Here is a 16,207-nt window from a genome sequence, read left to right as displayed (position 1 = left end):
CGTTGTAGACAGCAGCAGCGCGACGATTACTTTGTGTTTAATAGAGATTAATAGAAGAAATAGCAAGCTGAATATCTGCTTCATTTAAAGCTAATTGAGTAGCGCTACGTTGAGCCATTGTTCGTTGAGATAGGAGAGGTGCGCAGGTTTGGTGGGGTGCGGCGCTCGCTTGCCACATACGTTATACAAATTTAATCCATCTCCAGATGTTTACAATTCAATGCGACATGCCTGAAGATAATCTTGAAAAAAAACGGGTATACGATAAATGGACATGTGCAAAAGAAGAAAAAAATGAGGGACAGGTCCATCTACCAGTCCATATGCTATGTGTGCGACCTAGCGCGCTCCCCTGATACAAGCCACCACGACTTGAAAACGCCACAGGGTCGAAGGACCGGGAATCCCATCTATGAACCTCAACCCCAGGTTACAGCGAAGGGAAGGATGTAAAAACGGGCATCAAGTCGACAGTGGCAGACGGTAGCACACCTCTAGCCAGCAAAACAATGTATACAATAAAATGAAGTTCATGATTCATAAAGTCATTACACACACACATGTCTCAATTCCCCGGCCCCGTGAAATTCCCAATGAACACAACTAAAATCGCACAATATGCCGCCGACGCAGCAAAAAGCTCATGCCGCGCCGCCTTGGTCAGCAGACTCATGGCCGCGCTGAACAAGAGCGTAAACACCATTAACACGCCAACAGCATTGAACGTATCGCGCTTGTTGACGTTGGCGGCTCCTGCATTGACCGCCGCCGCTGCTGCTGCCGAAGAAGACGAAGCAGCAGAAGAGGAAGAGGAAGGGGAAGAAGGGGATTCGTAATGCGCAGCTGTATTGGTGAGTTGGTACATTGTGACGACGGGGACGACGAGCAGGGCGAAAATGACAATGGTGATGAGTACGTTGACGAGCTTGTCGATGCGCGAGGAGCTGTAAAAGGAGACGTAGGGATTTGTTGTTTTCTCCTGAGCTTCTGGGGTGCGGAAGTATTTCTACAAGTAACCTGTTAGCATGCACACATCTGCACATCTACACGTGACATTTCAGGGGAATATAAAATCTGAGGGATTGGGTTATTACGAACATACCTGTAGCGGCAGGGATTCAGTCCTAAAGACTTTTCGTAGCACGCGATCAATCTGCCCGATGAGCGTTTCAACGCCGCCATCGAACGTGGCCCATTCGCGCCCATTGTGCAGCGAGACAATGTCTTCTTTGCTGCGGAGCGCATCCATTTCCGCGTCCAGCAACGGCTTCTCGTTGTGGCAGTAGCGCCGCACGCTGCGGTAGTTGCGGTCAGATGGCCGCTGGAAGGATTCCAGCGTGCGTGCTTTGATGAGGACTTCGTCTTGATATCCTTGTCAGCATGCTCCGCGGATTGTTTGTAGAGAGTGAGAGAGGTAGTTACCATATTCTATGAGCTTCGACTTGATCTCGCCGAGCACGATACGCCGCGTACGGGGCGCGCCGTCGCCGTCGGGCTGCTGGGAATCAAAGTCGCGACATTTCAAGCGATTGGCATCTTGGTCGTAGTCGTCCCAGTCGATTTCATCGAGTTCTTTTTCCAGGCTGGTGATTTCATCCTGAAGATCGAGGAGGACGCGCGAATGCAGGTAGTTGAAGGAGCGGTATAGGGAAAAGTTTGGCTCGCTGGATTGGAAGGCGGCAAGTCGGGGGAAGCCGTTGGGGGTTTGCTCTACTACTGCTGGTTAGCAACATGTCGTGTAAGATCAACCATTTGCTTACGCTTTCGCGTTCTGTTTTCCGTTACATATTCTGGCTCTGGGTCTGAGCAGAATGGCTTTGTTATGCGTTTGAGCAATTGGGGCCGCTTTTTCCTTCCTTCTATTCAATGTTAGTGTTCGGGTTGGACAAAGCGCATACAGCAATTCAGTATCTCAGAGCCATAGCGTACGTACGAGGCTGAACGCCAGGATAAGCTCACATGCTATAGCTGCATGCTGACTAGGGTCGTGCGGCCAAGACGATACAGTTTGGGGGCCAAATGGGTGAGCAGGATCACGTACGAGGCTGTGCACTCTCAATGTCAATCGAATCCGTCCGCACTGACGACTGGATCGTAGAGTGGGCGTCTTCTGCGGTTTCGACGAAGCCGTCACCTGCCAGCGTTGCATCTGTATCTGTGTTTGTAGGTGATGCTGGGGATGCTGGGGATTGAGGCGTCTTCTCGTCGGCCAAGGTCTCTCCGGTCATGGTACGAGGAGGGGTCATTATGAGCTGGAACTAAGCGAACTGCGACGGAAAAAAAGCGATTGAGAGGATGAAAACTTTTGCGCGGAAGCCAGAAATGCTCAGACGAACGTGAAGAATGAACTGTGGCTCAACAGGCTGTGGCGGAACAGCAGTGTATGTAGTAGGATGAAGAGGATCCATTTGTGAGATGTGTCAAGGCTGTTTGCCGCCTCAATAAACTCAGCCCCCAAACGCCCCGGACGCCTGTTCCACAATTGGCTGTGCGCATGTCTTTCCCAGCTGCCTGGCAGCATTCCTGTGAGCTCAGCCACACGCCGTGTTCGCATGCTCAGCTTCCCGGCTTCAGTTCCTTTTCACGTGTCCAGCCGCTTTCCACCTGCAAGTTGTAGACACTCTTGAGCTGGTATTCGACATAGCCCGCCGAGCTGATGCGGCGATTGTAGACTGTAAAGACACCCTTTGTGCGCATGCCGTTGGCCAAGACTGGCTTCTGGACAACATCGCCTTTTCTGAAGCGCGCGCTTGCCTAAGACATGTTAGACATTGCAAGGCATTGTCTGTGATGTAGGGCGTCGGGTCCGGGGCTTACCATGGCGGCGGCGGGATCCACGCGCACGCCGGACTTTGTGTCTGGGATTTCGTCTGGGGTTGCGTCTTGGAGTGATGAGGCAACATAGTCGTCGTGTGGCTGGTGGTCAGCCCCGTGCGGCGGAGACGGCAAGACTGGAGAAGGCATGTCGTCGGCCTGTATGGGCTGGTGATGCTGGAGTGTGCTGGTCGCCATGGCTTGTGTGGGGAGCGGGAAGTGAGGCAGAACAGCCTTGTGCACGCAACCGTCGAGGACGAGAAGAAGTGGCTGTTATTATACAGGACCTTGTTGCTGGCCTCTCAAAAGCGCGCTTGCTGCAGGCCCATGCAACGCAGATGGCGATTGCGGTTGGGGGCCCATTTGCTTGCACAGCCGCCGCCTGGGGCACGACGACGCCAGCGAGCCGCGAGCAGGGCGCACGACAGGCGCCTGGTTGCTGAGCAAGCCGGCTCAATTGATTGCCATTTGCCATGGCGGCCGTTCGCATAAAAACGCCAGCCCCCCGCGGTCCGACAAACTTGGAAAATGCATGGTGGTCGCTGGGCTTTCGGCCCCCAATGGGCTGGTGGGGCTTGTACAAGGCCCTTCACGCCCGCGCTATGGGAAGCATGCTGCATGTCCCGCTCGAGATGGGGGCTGAAAGGCGGCGGCTGCTGCTGCTGCTGTGAACGCTTTCATTCATTATGGCCGCTGCTGCAAACCTCACGCTCTGCAGCAGCCATCTCGCCCCTTTCCTGATTCATGGCTCTTTCAGACCTCAGCGCGCGTGTCGCCGACGCGGTGGTGGCCGACATGGCGCCTCGCGTCGTGAACCCGTACCCGAACAAAGTGATCCATGCCGACATCAGGATCCAGTCGATTGACGACGAGCTGGGCCAAGATGGTTCGCTGGCGCCGGGCGAGGGGCGGCCGGTCGAAAGCGTGGCGAGCGCGGGCGATGTCGACTACCAGGAGAAGGCGGCAGAGATGCAGACGTGGTGGGCCGAGGCGATTGCGCGCAACATGGACCTGCCCGAGGGCTACTCGCATGTCGCGGTGCTGATTATCAAGTGGGCGGACCAGCTGGACGAGCTCAAGACGGGCGATGAGGTGCGTGGGAGGAGAGGCTGGCCGTGGCGGACACGGCCACGGCTGACTGCAACACACAGGCCCGCGAGCTCGACGCCCTCTTCCGCGACTCGTTCAACTACACGACGACCATTGTCGAGCTGAACGTCGGCAAGAAGCCGCAGCACCAGCTCGACAGCTACGTCAGCGACTTCATCTGCAGGCACGACGGCCCCGACAACCTCCTCATTGTATACTACACCGGCCACGGCGTCTTCAACGAGGCACGCAAATGCCTCGAGCTCACGGGCAGCCTGGCCAGCAACGCGCTGCTGCACGACCGAGCGCTCGGCAGGAATGCGCGCGCCACCTGGAACAAGGCCGAGGACCTGCTCCGCCACGAGGACGTCGAGGGCGACGTCCTGACCATTCTCGACACGTGCTACTCGAGCAACTTTGTCAAGTCGACCAAGGACGGGCACAAGCGCTTCGAACTGCTGAGCGCGTGTGCCATTGACCAGACGACCGAGGCGCCGGGCAAGAACTCGTATACCCGCGCCCTCATCGACGCGCTCAAGGAACTGCTCAACGAAGACGGCGAGGGCCCCATCTCCACCTTTCGCCTGTACCAGCGCGTCAACATGGATCCCAGGCGCAAGGACACGCCCTCGCAGATATGGTCTCGCGGGAAGAGCGCCCACCACAGCGAGCAGCACATCTTCCTGGCCCCGCTGAAGCTCGCCAAACCCCATGCCTTGCACCCGCCAGGCTGGCGCTCCAAGCCCAAGGGCTATCTGACGCTGCGGTTCGGCCTCCGCGACCCGACCTTGAACCAGCAGCAGATTGAGTTTATGACCAAGGCGCTTTCCAAGGCCTTTGCCAACAAGGCCCTCATGGGCCTGCGCAAGATTGAATGGGTCGACATGGAGTCTGCGCCGCCCATTTCACAGTTTGAGCACATTGCTTCGATTGTGCGCGTCGTGGCGCAGTGGAAGAAGGCCGTTGTCAAGCGAAAGGAGGCACGACAATCACAGCAGACATCGCAATCTTCACGAGGCCATTCTGCATTACCACAAATACATGTTGAACCAGCCAATGCGTTGCACAAGCGCGCACGCGCAGAAGAAGACGCAAACGACCTGCCGCACGCGAAGCGATCCTATCTCGATATTTCGCATCCTCCTCCCTCACCGCCAGTGTCGGAATCTTCGCGCATCGGCGAGGATCTGTGAATCATGTGCTTCTGCTGCTTTTTGCTCATTCCACTGTCTGGCTATCTTTCTTCGCCTTCCGTGCATTCCCCTTTTCACATTCCACCGTCTACCTTTCTTTTTTTTTATTTTTTTTTTGCATCCCACCGTCTAGCTACATAGTTAAAGATACCCTGATTCTTACCTTGCAAACTACAATTTCCAAGAAACCCTATGGCTCCCTTGTATGCCGTTCCGCTGCCTTCCCATGCTCCGCTTATTCCCGCGTGTCGTGCGCTTTCGCTCACGCCGGCCAAACCCAGTGGTGGTGTGATGTGCTCCAATCTCACCACCACAACCGAATTAGCATACGCAATACCGTCTCATGACGCCACTCACGCAGCACCGCGTTGCAAAAGTCACCTTGCCATCACAGCAAGCACAACGCTTTGTCATGTTGTGTATCGCGGTTGCTTATCGACGTGGTTTTTTTTGTTGCGCAACACTGCCACGTTCTTGTGTGCCAGCTACGTACGCCCGGTATATAAAAAGGCCTTTGCATACTTACTTTGGCATCATCCACACAAAGCAATCAACCCAACATTACTACTACCTACTACCCATCAACAAGTACATTACACGACACACAAGCAAATCTCCGTCGTACCAAACAACAACCAACAACAATGACGGCAACTACAAGCATCGCTGCTGTTTGCACAAACCAACACGACCACACCATTGGCCACTGCCGCGCCCAGCGCCATACCCTCTACTCGCAACCCGAGATGCAACATGCCGTCGCAGCAACAGCATTGCCCCTACCATCGCAAAGCACAGGCGACGAGTGGAACGAAAGCCAAGAGGAGCTTGCGCGCTGGGGCATCGGCACTAACACCACCACCGAGCAGCCCGCTGCAAAGCTGGCGTCAAGCAATGCCTCGTCATCCTCGACGCTGAGCAGTAGCGCCGTGCGTGGAGGCAGCGCATTGAAATTCGAGGACGTGACCAAGTTTTGGCAGTGAAGAGAAATGCCTTTTATACATGTTTCTTCCTTCTTGCAGCATATTCTAGGGATATAGGGATATACGATATACATGCATTGACTGGGAATCTCATCAAGCGTAGATCTACATATACAGTAAATATACGGTACATAGAAGGAATATCATTCAACTGATTTGTACACATGTATTTATTGCATTCTACAAATTCGCGGTTCACATACACATGCATAGAGTTCATCTATAAGGTTTTCAGGTAGCAAGAGTGGGGTGCTGATCCCACTTCCGCTATCGCAACATCCAAGACCATCTGTAGGAAGCTCGAAGCAAGGGGATCAATGTATTGGTATATAGATCTACAAACCACCTTTCTCACCATCAATTGAACAACAACCAATAGTCGTTGTGCCAGAGTGGTTAATGGGTATGACTCGAATATCTCCATTTATTCAGTAATCATATGCCTTCGGGCGCGCAAGTTCGAATCTTGTCAACGACGGTTTCAGATGTTCTCTATTTTTGCTGACTTTGGTTCCGGAGCGGTGCCCCGAAATTGACTGAGCCTAAATCTTTTCTGAATTTACTTTTTTTTGGTTCAATATCTTCGTCTCTGCAAGCTTTAGGGCTGCCGAGTTTCCAGATTTTGCATACTCCAGGCTTCCTTCAACCCTTCTTTCGCTCTTGCAGTGCACCTCTTTTCTCACTGAATCTTTCTCGTCACCACTTTGTCCCGCACTATTTCTACCCTACTAAGCGTGTGTCTGCCCTTACCAGCTTTACGCTATCGTTTCTATCTTCACGGCACGACACCATACGCATGGCAACTATGGAATCATAGCATGCAGAGCAATAACCTCAAGGACACAGCACATAAAAGAGGTCGAGTCTTGAATCATTACATTTCATGTCCCAGCTGCTATAGCTGTTCATAGCCACTTGTCTATTCAGACCCTTGACACTCGTCCAATCCCTTGCCAAAGCAAGCGCTTAAGCGGCAATGGTAACCTCAACCTCGACACCAGCCTCGATGTTGATGATGATCTGCTTGACGACCTCGGTGGGGGCGTGGAGGTCGATGAGGCCTGTTCCCGCTGTTAGCCATGCTCACACCTATTTTCCAACCCGCGCCACTTACGCTTGTGGATGCGCATCTCGTACGTGTCCCAAGTCTTGGAACCCTCACCGCAAGGGGTCTTGCGGGTGGTGATCTTCAGGTGCTTGGTGGGCAGGCGGACGGGGCCCTTGACACGGAGCTCCTTGTTCTTCGCACGGTCGATGAGCTCCTGGCAGACCTTCTCGAGGGACTTGACATTGCGCGAGGTGAGGGTGATTCGGATCTTGTGGATCTTGGGACCTGCGCGGCGCGTGAGAACTCGTCTTTGGTCAATGCCGTGTATGCAGTTCCTTACCCTCGCCAAAGTCCTTCTCGGGCTTGTTGTAAGACATCTTGTCGGGTTGGTGGATGGAGTGTTGGCTGTTGTAGGTGCTGAGTGTAGATTCCAGTCACGACCTGGATCCTCGATCTCGGTAATGTGATGACTGGGGTGGCTTTTCGAATTGGCGACGGCGTTCGTGGTCGTTGAAATCTTTCGCGACGCCGAAATTCCGTGTGGGCGGCGGCCGCCAAGATTGCGGCCACTAGCGCCGCATCGGGCATCGCTCCATTTGATCGCTCGGCAGCCTGTCCCATGAGCCATCATGACTACATGGCTCAAGATGGACACCAAATTTGAATCCCCAATAAGGACCTGCTCGCAAATACTGCGGTGCGCTCGTTACGAATCTTCCCCTGCTTTGCCCATCGCCTTCAGAGCCGCCAAAAGTAATGTCACTACCCCACTTTGCGCCATTCCCTGACGCAAAAGTCAGAAAGAGCATACTGGCTGAAGAACGGCAACTATATCTGGATGCCTGGGACTCATTAGCCGAGCTATACCTGCGAGCGCGAGACCAGCAGTTTGCATCAGCAATACAGGAGAAGGATACGCTCACTCCGTTTCTGACGTCGTTTTTCCATCAACTGGCACATGATGACGCGCTGGCACCGAGCGTACCATCGTTGCGAAAAAAGGCCTTCTTTCTGATCCACAGAGTCCTTTCACGAGATGGAGTCCCGGATGCTCTCCTTGGCTGGTCGGCTCTGTCTGATATCTGCCATGTTTACCCAAAGAGTGAGCAACTCCGTACGCTGTTGCAGGGTTTGTGGAAGCGAAAGGGTGCGACCATTGAAAAATCACTTCAAACAGCAAAAACTTCGTTGATCAGGAACCTCGAGTCAAAGCGGCCAGAGGAGACGGAAAGCACGCTTGATAGGATAGGCCCGCTCCTCAAAGCTTCCACGGACACGAGTATGTATATGCTCACGGGATCTGACTTCCTAGATGCACTTGTGGCGGCGTATCCTCGGGTACCCCAAGGAATGCAGAAGAAGCTAGTCACAGTAGCATACCTTGGTCTCACAGCAGCATTAGAAGGCCCAAAGCCCAACTATTCACTCCTTTCCGACCACTTGTACAGCCTAAAGTCTAGCGAAGAGCAAGAGCAGAAGAAAGAGCCAGGCAAGAAAACTCTAGTAGCAGATCTGGTCACCAATACGCCCTTCCTGGAGAAAGTCCGAGACAAAGCTGTGGCTCCCGAAGCCACACGAGTCAAGAATACGGCAGCGTCACTCAGCGCGTTCCGTCAAGCGAGTGTTGCCCGACCTAAGCAGTTGATCCGGCGTAAAGTGGACAAGGGCAAAGCAAAAGCAAGTCAGGATACCTATGGTCATGGCGCTTTTACTGGCGAGATTCACGTTCATCGTATGAGCATCGTCACTCAGATTCAAGACCTCTTCCCAGATCTAGGGGCTGGGTTCATCGTAAAATGCTTGGATGAGTACAATGATGATATCGAGCAAGTCACTGCGCATCTGCTAGAAGACTCACTGCCAGCGCATCTTGCTGCGGCAGACCGAAGTGAGAAGTTGTACGTTCTTCCTTTTCTAGTCTTCTCCAATCTTTCATGCTCACAGATTCCAGACCGTCTCCCGCGACAGCATCACAGCCAGTTCCTCCTCCACGCTCAAGCCAATACCTTCCCGAGCGGCGCAACGTATTCGACGACGATGATTTCGACAAGCTCGCCGTCGATACATCTCGCCTTCATATTGGCCGGCGAGGCCAAGACCTAAGTGCTGACAAGATCCTCTCCGACCGCAGCAAGGCACCCGCCAAGTCCTCCATCATGGCCGCCCTGGCTGCTTTCGACTCGGACGACGATGAGCGCGACGACACCTATGATGCAGAAGATGTCGGCGCATCAGTAGATACAGCTGCAGCTGGACTAGGCGAAGATGCTGATCTCGGCGATAAGAACGAAGAGGCTTTGTTCCGCGCATACATTATGACGCCTGATCTATTCAGTCGCGAGTCAGAGACACGAAAGGGCAAAGCGCGAACTGCTCTCAAGAGTGAGACGGGCATGACGGATGAGGCAATTGAAGGCTGGGCGATAATGATGGCACGCAATCCAAAGCAATTGCGTCGTCTCGAAGCAAAATACTCCACTTTCCAGGGCCAGCAGCGGGAATTACCATCGTCGCGGTGGGAGAGTCCTGCAGTATCTGGAGATGAAGTTAGCGGTGACGGATCGGGTGGTCGGGGCGCAAGAGGCTGTGGAAGAGGGCGAGGGCGAGGGCGAGGCGGTGGACGAGGTGGATTAGGTGGAAGAGGCGGCGGCAGTGTCGCCGGCCCCAATGATGACAAAGGCACGCAGATCTCGCGACAGAGGAAGGAGGCAAATAAAGGATCGAGTGCGAACCACAACCGCAAAGCTCAGCGAGGGAAGAAGATGGCGAGAGCAGGATTTCCAGCTAGCTAGCCTCATCGAGTCGAGCGAGTTGCTTGGAACTCTTGGTATATACTCTCCCACCTCAGTCTTTTAAGAAAAGTAATGACAGGGTTTCGGAGCAAGTCATGAATAGTAGATATTTCTTAGTCATGCATGTGCATACAGCTTCCAAAGCATCTCAGGCTTTGATATCAGTATATATTTGTACTAGGCAGGCGAGCCGAGCCGAGCATCTACATTACGTTTACTTAGTTTTAGTACTAAAAAATAGGGCTGCAGGATAGAGGCCCTAGGTAAGCTAACACCTTCCCTTCCCCTATCTATCTTACCACCCCACAGTACTGTGTCGAGGCGGTGAGGGTGATATTGTGCAAATACAACCTACTGAGCAAAGCGAAGTTTTAAGTGAACGCTAAATGCTGACTGCGCAAACAGAGTATGAAGGAAGAAGGTGATCTGACCGATTACTTCGTATCTGATACCAAGGGTGATCCACACAAATACGACAGAGGGTTAGCTACTTGAAATAAAAGCGGGCTATTTGTCTGTTACGTACTATAACACGATCAATGCTCCATATTGATATGAACCCTGGTAGCGACTAAGACTAGCCGCTTACTACCCATATAATCTTGCCTACGCACTCTATGCTGGAAGGATTTTCATACAAAATAAGTCTATCAATCACTCTTCGCTTTGGCGCACGTTTCGCATACGTTAGAATCAACATCTCCTCTCTAGCTCTTCAAAACATCATTACGGTATAAGTAGTAACAATTTACTCTAGAAACACCTGGTTAAGCCCTAGTTTCCTCGCTTAAGATGAAGTGGAGAGTGATCCTCGCAATGGCTCCCCTCCTGAGTGGTGTCCTAGGAGGTATCTGCTGCGAAGATAACCAAGTTGATGATATGGGATGCGCCTGTGGTGTTGGTGGTTACTGTGTAAATAAAAGCTTGTTTTACAACCCTACCTTAGGTCTAACATATCGCTCTCCTTCCCTAGTGCTATTATAATAACCTAAACGCCCACAAGAGAGATTGTAAAGGCTACTTTCCAAACTTTTTTCAACACTTCTATCCGCTGCAATCAGTAAAGCCAAACTGTGGAAACAACAATGAAGGAAAGATCTATTGTACGGGCACAAGTAGTCCTAGTTGCCCAAACATTGGTAAATAATATTAGCTTTCTTCTATACTATGTATAAAAGTCTAACATCTATAACTACACTATAAAAGAATAGTGACACTAAGCAAAAGTCTCGATCTTACTTTGTATTGCATTGACCTAACATGTAAGACAAATCCCTCTTTCGGTGGATTATCGTTTGTGCTCATATTGGTTGTAATTGCATACTTGATCAAAGCAAATGGTTGAAATGGACTATTAGTCTTAATTGAGAAACGCTGATTATTTCATAAACCTCAACCTACTGATATCTTGATTTATTCAACACTATTTTAAAAAATTACAGATACTCTTTTATCCCTAAGCTATGGCAATTGACAGTCCTTTCTATGAAGGTTATGGCTTGAGTAGCTATAAGTATACAGTGAAATATAGAATTTACAATCTGAAGTGTTGTTCCGGTCTCGAAGTCTACAGCACTACCACTGCTCTGGAAACTAGACTCTTAAAAGGTTCCAAAGGAATGATTTTTAGAGAAGAATAAACGGAGCTAGCTAGTAGGGTGCAACGCATGCAAACATTTATTTTCATTTCAACTGGAGACGTGATTTTTAAATTTATCCAACGCTCTCTTACGTGAAATCTTGTTTGAGAAACGGTAACAAGGAAGCTACTGGTATATATCATACGCTGTACTTAAGATATGTCAGGACTCTATGAAGTTCCTGCAAGTTAAATCGTTACTAATTCTAGCGATTTTATAGCTGGCTGCCACACGAAAGCTGTTCGTCCAATGTATGTAAAGCATTACGCTTAGGGAGTAGATGCACAGGCATAGTAAGGTTGTATTTGACAAGCAACCATGCAAATATCTGCAGGAGAGTTGATAACTGAGCGCCGATCTGATGAAAAATCTCTTCTGTTGGCTCGAGCGTTGATCGAACGCGTAATATACCGAACATTTCACCGACCATCTTATGTCCATACGCACCAAGAGGCCTTCAGCCCATCTCAATGTGCCACACCACAACCCGCAGTCATTTACATTTACATAGACCTGGATAGGGTCAGCCAGGTGCTGCAGCGACTACTCACCCCCTGTGTGCGACTTGCAATAAGTCACTGCAACGGTAACAACGATATACCAACTTAGCAAGAAGAACGAACAGCCACGTGCCGCACATAGATGAGGCTGGATGCTGATAGTTAAGTACTAGAGATGTCAGCAATGACAAAATCAGGGTATACCCTTAGTGATAGCTCCCTGAGCGCAGCCCTTTACCGTATCGCCGGCTCTGTCACCTAGGATCAGGGATTCGGCTTTACCGGTAAAATGTTAATGTACGAATTTGTGGCTGATGATCTCTCTAGAGAACCCTATTGGCAACAGCCTTGACTGCTACACGGGCTGGAGCCACACTACTCTAATCTCAGCCTACACCAAGGTAAGTAAGTCTTATGTTGAAAAACATCCGTATGATCGTCTAGTGAAACTGACTGTGGGGCAGTGGACAGGGAACTAGATAACGATCAGTTAATTCCCATGATATAGATCAACTAGGTATGGATCTGTTTTAAAAAAAACGGGAACAGTGAACGACACCAAGTGTGACGAAGAAATATGTTTATCATAGTACATGTTCTCACTTGGTTGGTTGCTGTCATGATGTCCATCCCTCGGCTGCACGTTTTCGGTGGAAGGTTTGCGATTATCGAAATCCTACATGGAGTCACCGAAGTAGCAGCAATTCATTTTGTCGGTTATACCCCAAATTTGCACGAGCATAATACCCAAACATCAGTTCTGCGACAAAATGTGAAGCTCTAGGCCGTTCCCTGGCTCTCAGTAACACACCACGATTCGTAATAGCCACCATGTTGTATGTCTGCATATGCATCGAGTGCTGCCACTCCGCCATTGGTAAAGAACCCCTCCTAGGGTTTAACCTTTACCGCATATAGCTGTTTTGTATATCACAACGATGAACTGATGACTTATGCATCTCATCAAGAAAACATCCCACTAGCTTTCCGAAAAATTGAATCGCGGTCTTTTTGGTATGTTCGTTTTCACATGAAATCAGTATGGCTCACATGCAACAAACTTAGACTACAACACTCAAGGTTCGATAGGCGTAGAGGACGTCTTACCTTACAAGCGCAATAGAAGAAGTATCCAGCCAGCAGTGGAACAGCGAAAACTTAGTCTCAAAAAGGAGGCGCTGCTATTCGTAGTCAAGCACAACCACAAAGCTTCTTTTTTAGTCCAGCCATAAGCCCCGCATCACCGAAATATCTTTTGCCTAAGACGGCGACAATAATTATTTCCACGTAACGACAATCGAATGAGACAAAAAAAATCAGGGTGTTACTGAGGGCTTCGAACGAAGAAGAAAGAGATGTACTTACCTAGCAAATTTTCCAGACGATATAGCGATCGTAACTTCATCTCGTGATCTCACGATACCTCCGAATTGCGGCCCCCGAGTGGGGCTTGACCATAATCAACCCCGCCCAACCCACCACAAGCCCCCGCTACGTAGAATTCTTCAAGACTACCCTCAGGTTCCTGACCACTTCTCCTGTACGGATATTGTGAATGTATATATGATCATTGTAGTTCAAATTACTTTTATCAACGTCTTCAGTAGTATAGTGGTCAGTATTTCCGCTTGTCAAGCAATTGGCAGATCGCGGGAGACCGGGGTTCAATTCCCCGCTGGAGAGTTTTTTTTTGCATTTTAATCGGTGGCTCAAGGTAGGCTGACGAGACAGGGCATTGCCGATAGCCATGGAAGAGCCTATCCTCGTTGGATCAGTGGCGGTGATCAAATCACTCAGCCTATGATCCGTGATCATTGCACTTTCGAACATGCTCCACGCATAAAGAAGGAAGCGTGGCTGGAGGAGAGCTAATTAGAAGAAAGCAACTGAGAAACTAGCGGCAGTGTGGTAATACAGCTACAGTGTTTACTTACTTTTTGGAAAGCTTATCTGGATACGAACCGACAAAAGAAGCCAAGCATTCATATAGGTAACAAGCAGGACTCCTCCCTGGTCGAAGGGTCGCAGGACGAAAGACCAGCAGGCAGGGCACGTGGAAAGGCGTTCACCTCTGTGGGGCGGTCACGTGACTATTCTCTCGCCAAGGGCTGCTGCCATCAGGCAAGGCAGATCCACTTTGTGATAGCAGGCTATCATAGGAATAATGGAAATGAAAGATGCTATGGTCAATTTAGGTAGCGATACAGATTGCAATAGAAATGAAGCCAGTACGATTTGAGTGGAAAACAACGAGGGTAGTTAATGACATCTACTTATCCATCCCTATATCCCGAGTGTTCTCACTCCTGTGCTCCCGTGCCCCCCTTCTATGAGAGAGGTTTGGGAGGACCATGGTCTCCCTTGCCCCACTCACCTCCCGGAGGCCCAGTCTTTGCTAGATGTCAGCAGTTACGTGATTATTGCCCCGCAAGGGTCATCATGCTAACAGTAACCCAAGTGATCTTTTTAACCACTCGTGGTTAGCAATCTTGGAGGATTTCGTCAGCGCGTTCCTTGTAACAGTATCACAGACCTTAAACACATGGCAGCCAGACAGTCTACAGTCAGTTTCTCCTATATTCAACCTCCTAGTATTTACTGTTTCTGACATAAACTTGTCTAAATAATGCTAGTATCGCCAAAACTCTAGAAAAGTCGGCAATCAACTGCCACTACGCCAGCTACTACAGAGTGATACCAACGCTGTAGCTACATAACTAGATGAAGCTCCTTTAGACGAGAAGAGCTTACTATGGCAAATAATGTTCAAAAAACGTTAGCGTCGTGAAAACAGATTGTCATACACATTCCTACAGCCCGAGACGGAGCTAAAAATAGCTGCAGCTTTAGTTTTTTTTCTAGCTATTCTAGCGTTCTGGCTTTTTTAGCTTCTCTAGCTTTTTTTTTACTTCTCTAGCTATGATTTTCTAGTAAATCACAAAAGAGAAAGGGTCTTACTTTGAGTAGAGATTAACAAACTTAAAATAGCTCCTCTTACCTACTAGGTACATAAATAGATAGAGTAAATAAAGTACGCAATCTATTGCTTAGCACTTCTCTAGCTATAAGTACTAATATCATAGCTCTACTAGCTCTACTAGCTTTTTTAGCTTCTTTAGCTTCTTTAGCTTCTTTAGCTTCTTTAGCTTCTTTAGCTTCTTTAGCTTCTTTAGCTTCTTTAGCTTCTTTAGCTTTTCTAGCTTTACTAGCTCTACTAGCTTTTTTTTATTTTTAGCTTTTTTAGCTTCTTTTTATCGTTTTTCGTCTTCTAACCTTTTTTTAGCGTTTATTATATAATAAATACTTAATAAATTTAACCTAAGATTCAGATTTTTGAAATTTTAAAACTTATTTAATGAACAATAGTAAGGCTTTTTGAAGCTAATAAGAAATACTACTACTAATAAAGTTCGATATTTTAATCCTTTATAAGAAAATATTAACTAAGCTAACATGTAACTAATTATAATATATAGCTAATGCTGCAATAACGCGGTTAGCTCCATATCAATTGTATAGCTACATGATCCAGGGGTGTGTGATTTCTAACGAAAGTATCTACAACTATATAGCTAATATAGAGAAGAAGCACGATCCAGTATAAATCATGCTATAGTATTGTCGTAGATGGTTCCGCGTGCTTTAATATAGGGAGATTCAGTTGGTAGGTGGACTGTGATTTCCTTAGAATATCAAGAGTGGCGCTATACATTATTGTAAGTACGGCTATAGTGATATCTTGTACGAAACTAATTATAAACCTTATCAAGATCTCTAGAAGCACTTCAAGACTGATACTACAATAGACATGAACTTTACCTTTTTAATAATGCATTACGCGGGGAGTGAGAACAGTGGAACAAATAAACCAATATGTGCAAATCTTCATCTGACAGCTGTCTGGCAATGTGTGACAGATCGCGGCGGTGTATATATCTTCTAAAGAACCAGGACTGAGCTCATATTTCCAAAACAACCTAATTTACATCCCCCGCAGAAATTGCAATAGATACTGCGCGAATTAGCGTCAAGGTGTGCGGCGCTTCGATGAAGTGTGTGAGAACCTAGATCGCAAGAAGATCGACGAAACAGTCAACAACTATCTAGCACGACTCAATGAAATTGTAAGCACTGTTCAAGGTAAGTAG

At 49.1% G+C, this 16,207-nt stretch overlaps 7 protein-coding genes and 2 non-coding genes across 9 annotated transcripts; 6 read left to right on the top strand and 3 right to left on the bottom strand.

Annotated features, from left to right (window-relative positions):
• Window positions 1-565: 565 nt before the first annotated feature.
• Window positions 566-2,228, bottom strand: SETTUDRAFT_104259 (uncharacterized protein; the record flags this gene model as incomplete). Its single annotated transcript, XM_008024382.1, has 5 exons — window positions 566-1,006; window positions 1,103-1,362; window positions 1,423-1,713; window positions 1,761-1,859; window positions 2,042-2,228. 5 exons carry the CDS (start codon window positions 2,226-2,228, stop codon window positions 566-568), a joined length of 1,278 nt encoding a protein of 425 aa, XP_008022573.1.
• A 328-nt stretch (window positions 2,229-2,556) lies between these two features.
• SETTUDRAFT_37257 (uncharacterized protein) lies at window positions 2,557-3,012 on the bottom strand (the record flags this gene model as incomplete). The annotated part of the gene is made up of 2 exons (XM_008024256.1): window positions 2,557-2,754; window positions 2,818-3,012. The coding sequence occupies 2 exons, from the start codon at window positions 3,010-3,012 to the stop codon at window positions 2,557-2,559; spliced, it is 393 nt and encodes a 130-aa protein (XP_008022447.1).
• Window positions 3,013-3,414: 402 nt separating this feature from the next.
• On the top strand, window positions 3,415-5,208 carry SETTUDRAFT_167440 (uncharacterized protein). The gene is made up of 2 exons (XM_008024381.1): window positions 3,415-3,906; window positions 3,966-5,208. Exons 1-2 carry the CDS (start codon window positions 3,559-3,561, stop codon window positions 5,094-5,096), a joined length of 1,479 nt encoding a protein of 492 aa, XP_008022572.1. The 5' UTR covers window positions 3,415-3,558; the 3' UTR covers window positions 5,097-5,208.
• Window positions 5,209-5,606: 398 nt separating this feature from the next.
• Window positions 5,607-6,426, top strand: SETTUDRAFT_167439 (uncharacterized protein). The gene has a single exon (XM_008024380.1). The coding sequence runs from the start codon at window positions 5,741-5,743 to the stop codon at window positions 6,077-6,079; it is 339 nt and encodes a 112-aa protein (XP_008022571.1). The 5' UTR covers window positions 5,607-5,740; the 3' UTR covers window positions 6,080-6,426.
• Window positions 6,427-6,457: 31 nt separating this feature from the next.
• On the top strand, window positions 6,458-6,557 carry SETTUDRAFT_t106. The gene has a single exon. It is a non-coding gene; the product is annotated as a tRNA-Ser (tRNA).
• Window positions 6,558-6,655: 98 nt separating this feature from the next.
• SETTUDRAFT_167438 (uncharacterized protein) lies at window positions 6,656-7,619 on the bottom strand. Its single transcript, XM_008024379.1, has 3 exons — window positions 7,468-7,619; window positions 7,194-7,412; window positions 6,656-7,140 (listed from the first exon to the last, which is right to left on the bottom strand). Exons 1-3 carry the CDS (start codon window positions 7,502-7,504, stop codon window positions 7,046-7,048), a joined length of 351 nt encoding a protein of 116 aa, XP_008022570.1. The 5' UTR covers window positions 7,505-7,619; the 3' UTR covers window positions 6,656-7,045.
• A 264-nt stretch (window positions 7,620-7,883) lies between these two features.
• SETTUDRAFT_25906 (uncharacterized protein) lies at window positions 7,884-12,538 on the top strand (the record flags this gene model as incomplete). Its single annotated transcript, XM_008024204.1, has 4 exons — window positions 7,884-9,025; window positions 9,079-9,695; window positions 12,387-12,460; window positions 12,524-12,538. 4 exons carry the CDS (start codon window positions 7,884-7,886, stop codon window positions 12,536-12,538), a joined length of 1,848 nt encoding a protein of 615 aa, XP_008022395.1.
• A 309-nt stretch (window positions 12,539-12,847) lies between these two features.
• On the top strand, window positions 12,848-13,367 carry SETTUDRAFT_167437 (uncharacterized protein). The gene is made up of 2 exons (XM_008024378.1): window positions 12,848-13,069; window positions 13,170-13,367. Exons 1-2 carry the CDS (start codon window positions 13,006-13,008, stop codon window positions 13,289-13,291), a joined length of 186 nt encoding a protein of 61 aa, XP_008022569.1. The 5' UTR covers window positions 12,848-13,005; the 3' UTR covers window positions 13,292-13,367.
• A 289-nt stretch (window positions 13,368-13,656) lies between these two features.
• Window positions 13,657-13,742, top strand: SETTUDRAFT_t107. Its single transcript has one exon. It is a non-coding gene; the product is annotated as a tRNA-Asp (tRNA).
• Window positions 13,743-16,207: the final 2,465 nt, after the last annotated feature.

The sequence above is a fragment of the Exserohilum turcica genome (genome assembly GCF_000359705.1).
Source record: "Exserohilum turcica Et28A unplaced genomic scaffold SETTUscaffold_12, whole genome shotgun sequence".
Taxonomy (NCBI): domain Eukaryota; kingdom Fungi; phylum Ascomycota; class Dothideomycetes; order Pleosporales; family Pleosporaceae; genus Exserohilum; species Exserohilum turcicum.
Note: the sequence above shows the minus strand (reverse complement) of the source record. Positions and strands in the feature narration are given on the sequence as shown.

Excerpts from the sequence above, each read along its gene's own strand:
- SETTUDRAFT_167438 (XM_008024379.1), bottom strand. The coding sequence starts at position 7,504 with ATGTCTTACAACAAGCCCGAGAAGGACTTTGGCGAGG. Across the intron at positions 7,413-7,467 it reads CGAGAAGGACTTTGGCGAGG|GTCCCAAGATCCACAAGATC; the intron begins GTAAGGAACTGC and ends CGCGCCGCGCAG. Across the intron at positions 7,141-7,193 it reads CGAGATGCGCATCCACAAGC|GCCTCATCGACCTCCACGCC; the intron begins GTAAGTGGCGCG and ends CAGCGGGAACAG.
- SETTUDRAFT_167437 (XM_008024378.1), top strand. The coding sequence starts at position 13,006 with ATGACTTATGCATCTCATCAAGAAAACATCCCACTAGCTTTCCGAAAA. Across the intron at positions 13,070-13,169 it reads AAAAATTGAATCGCGGTCTT|ACAAGCGCAATAGAAGAAGT; the intron begins TTTGGTATGTTC and ends ACGTCTTACCTT.
- SETTUDRAFT_167440 (XM_008024381.1), top strand. The coding sequence starts at position 3,559 with ATGGCTCTTTCAGACCTCAGCGCGCGTGTCGCCGACGCGGTGGTGGCC. Across the intron at positions 3,907-3,965 it reads AGCTCAAGACGGGCGATGAG|GCCCGCGAGCTCGACGCCCT; the intron begins GTGCGTGGGAGG and ends TGCAACACACAG.
- SETTUDRAFT_167439 (XM_008024380.1), top strand. The coding sequence starts at position 5,741 with ATGACGGCAACTACAAGCATCGCTGCTGTTTGCACAAACCAACACGAC.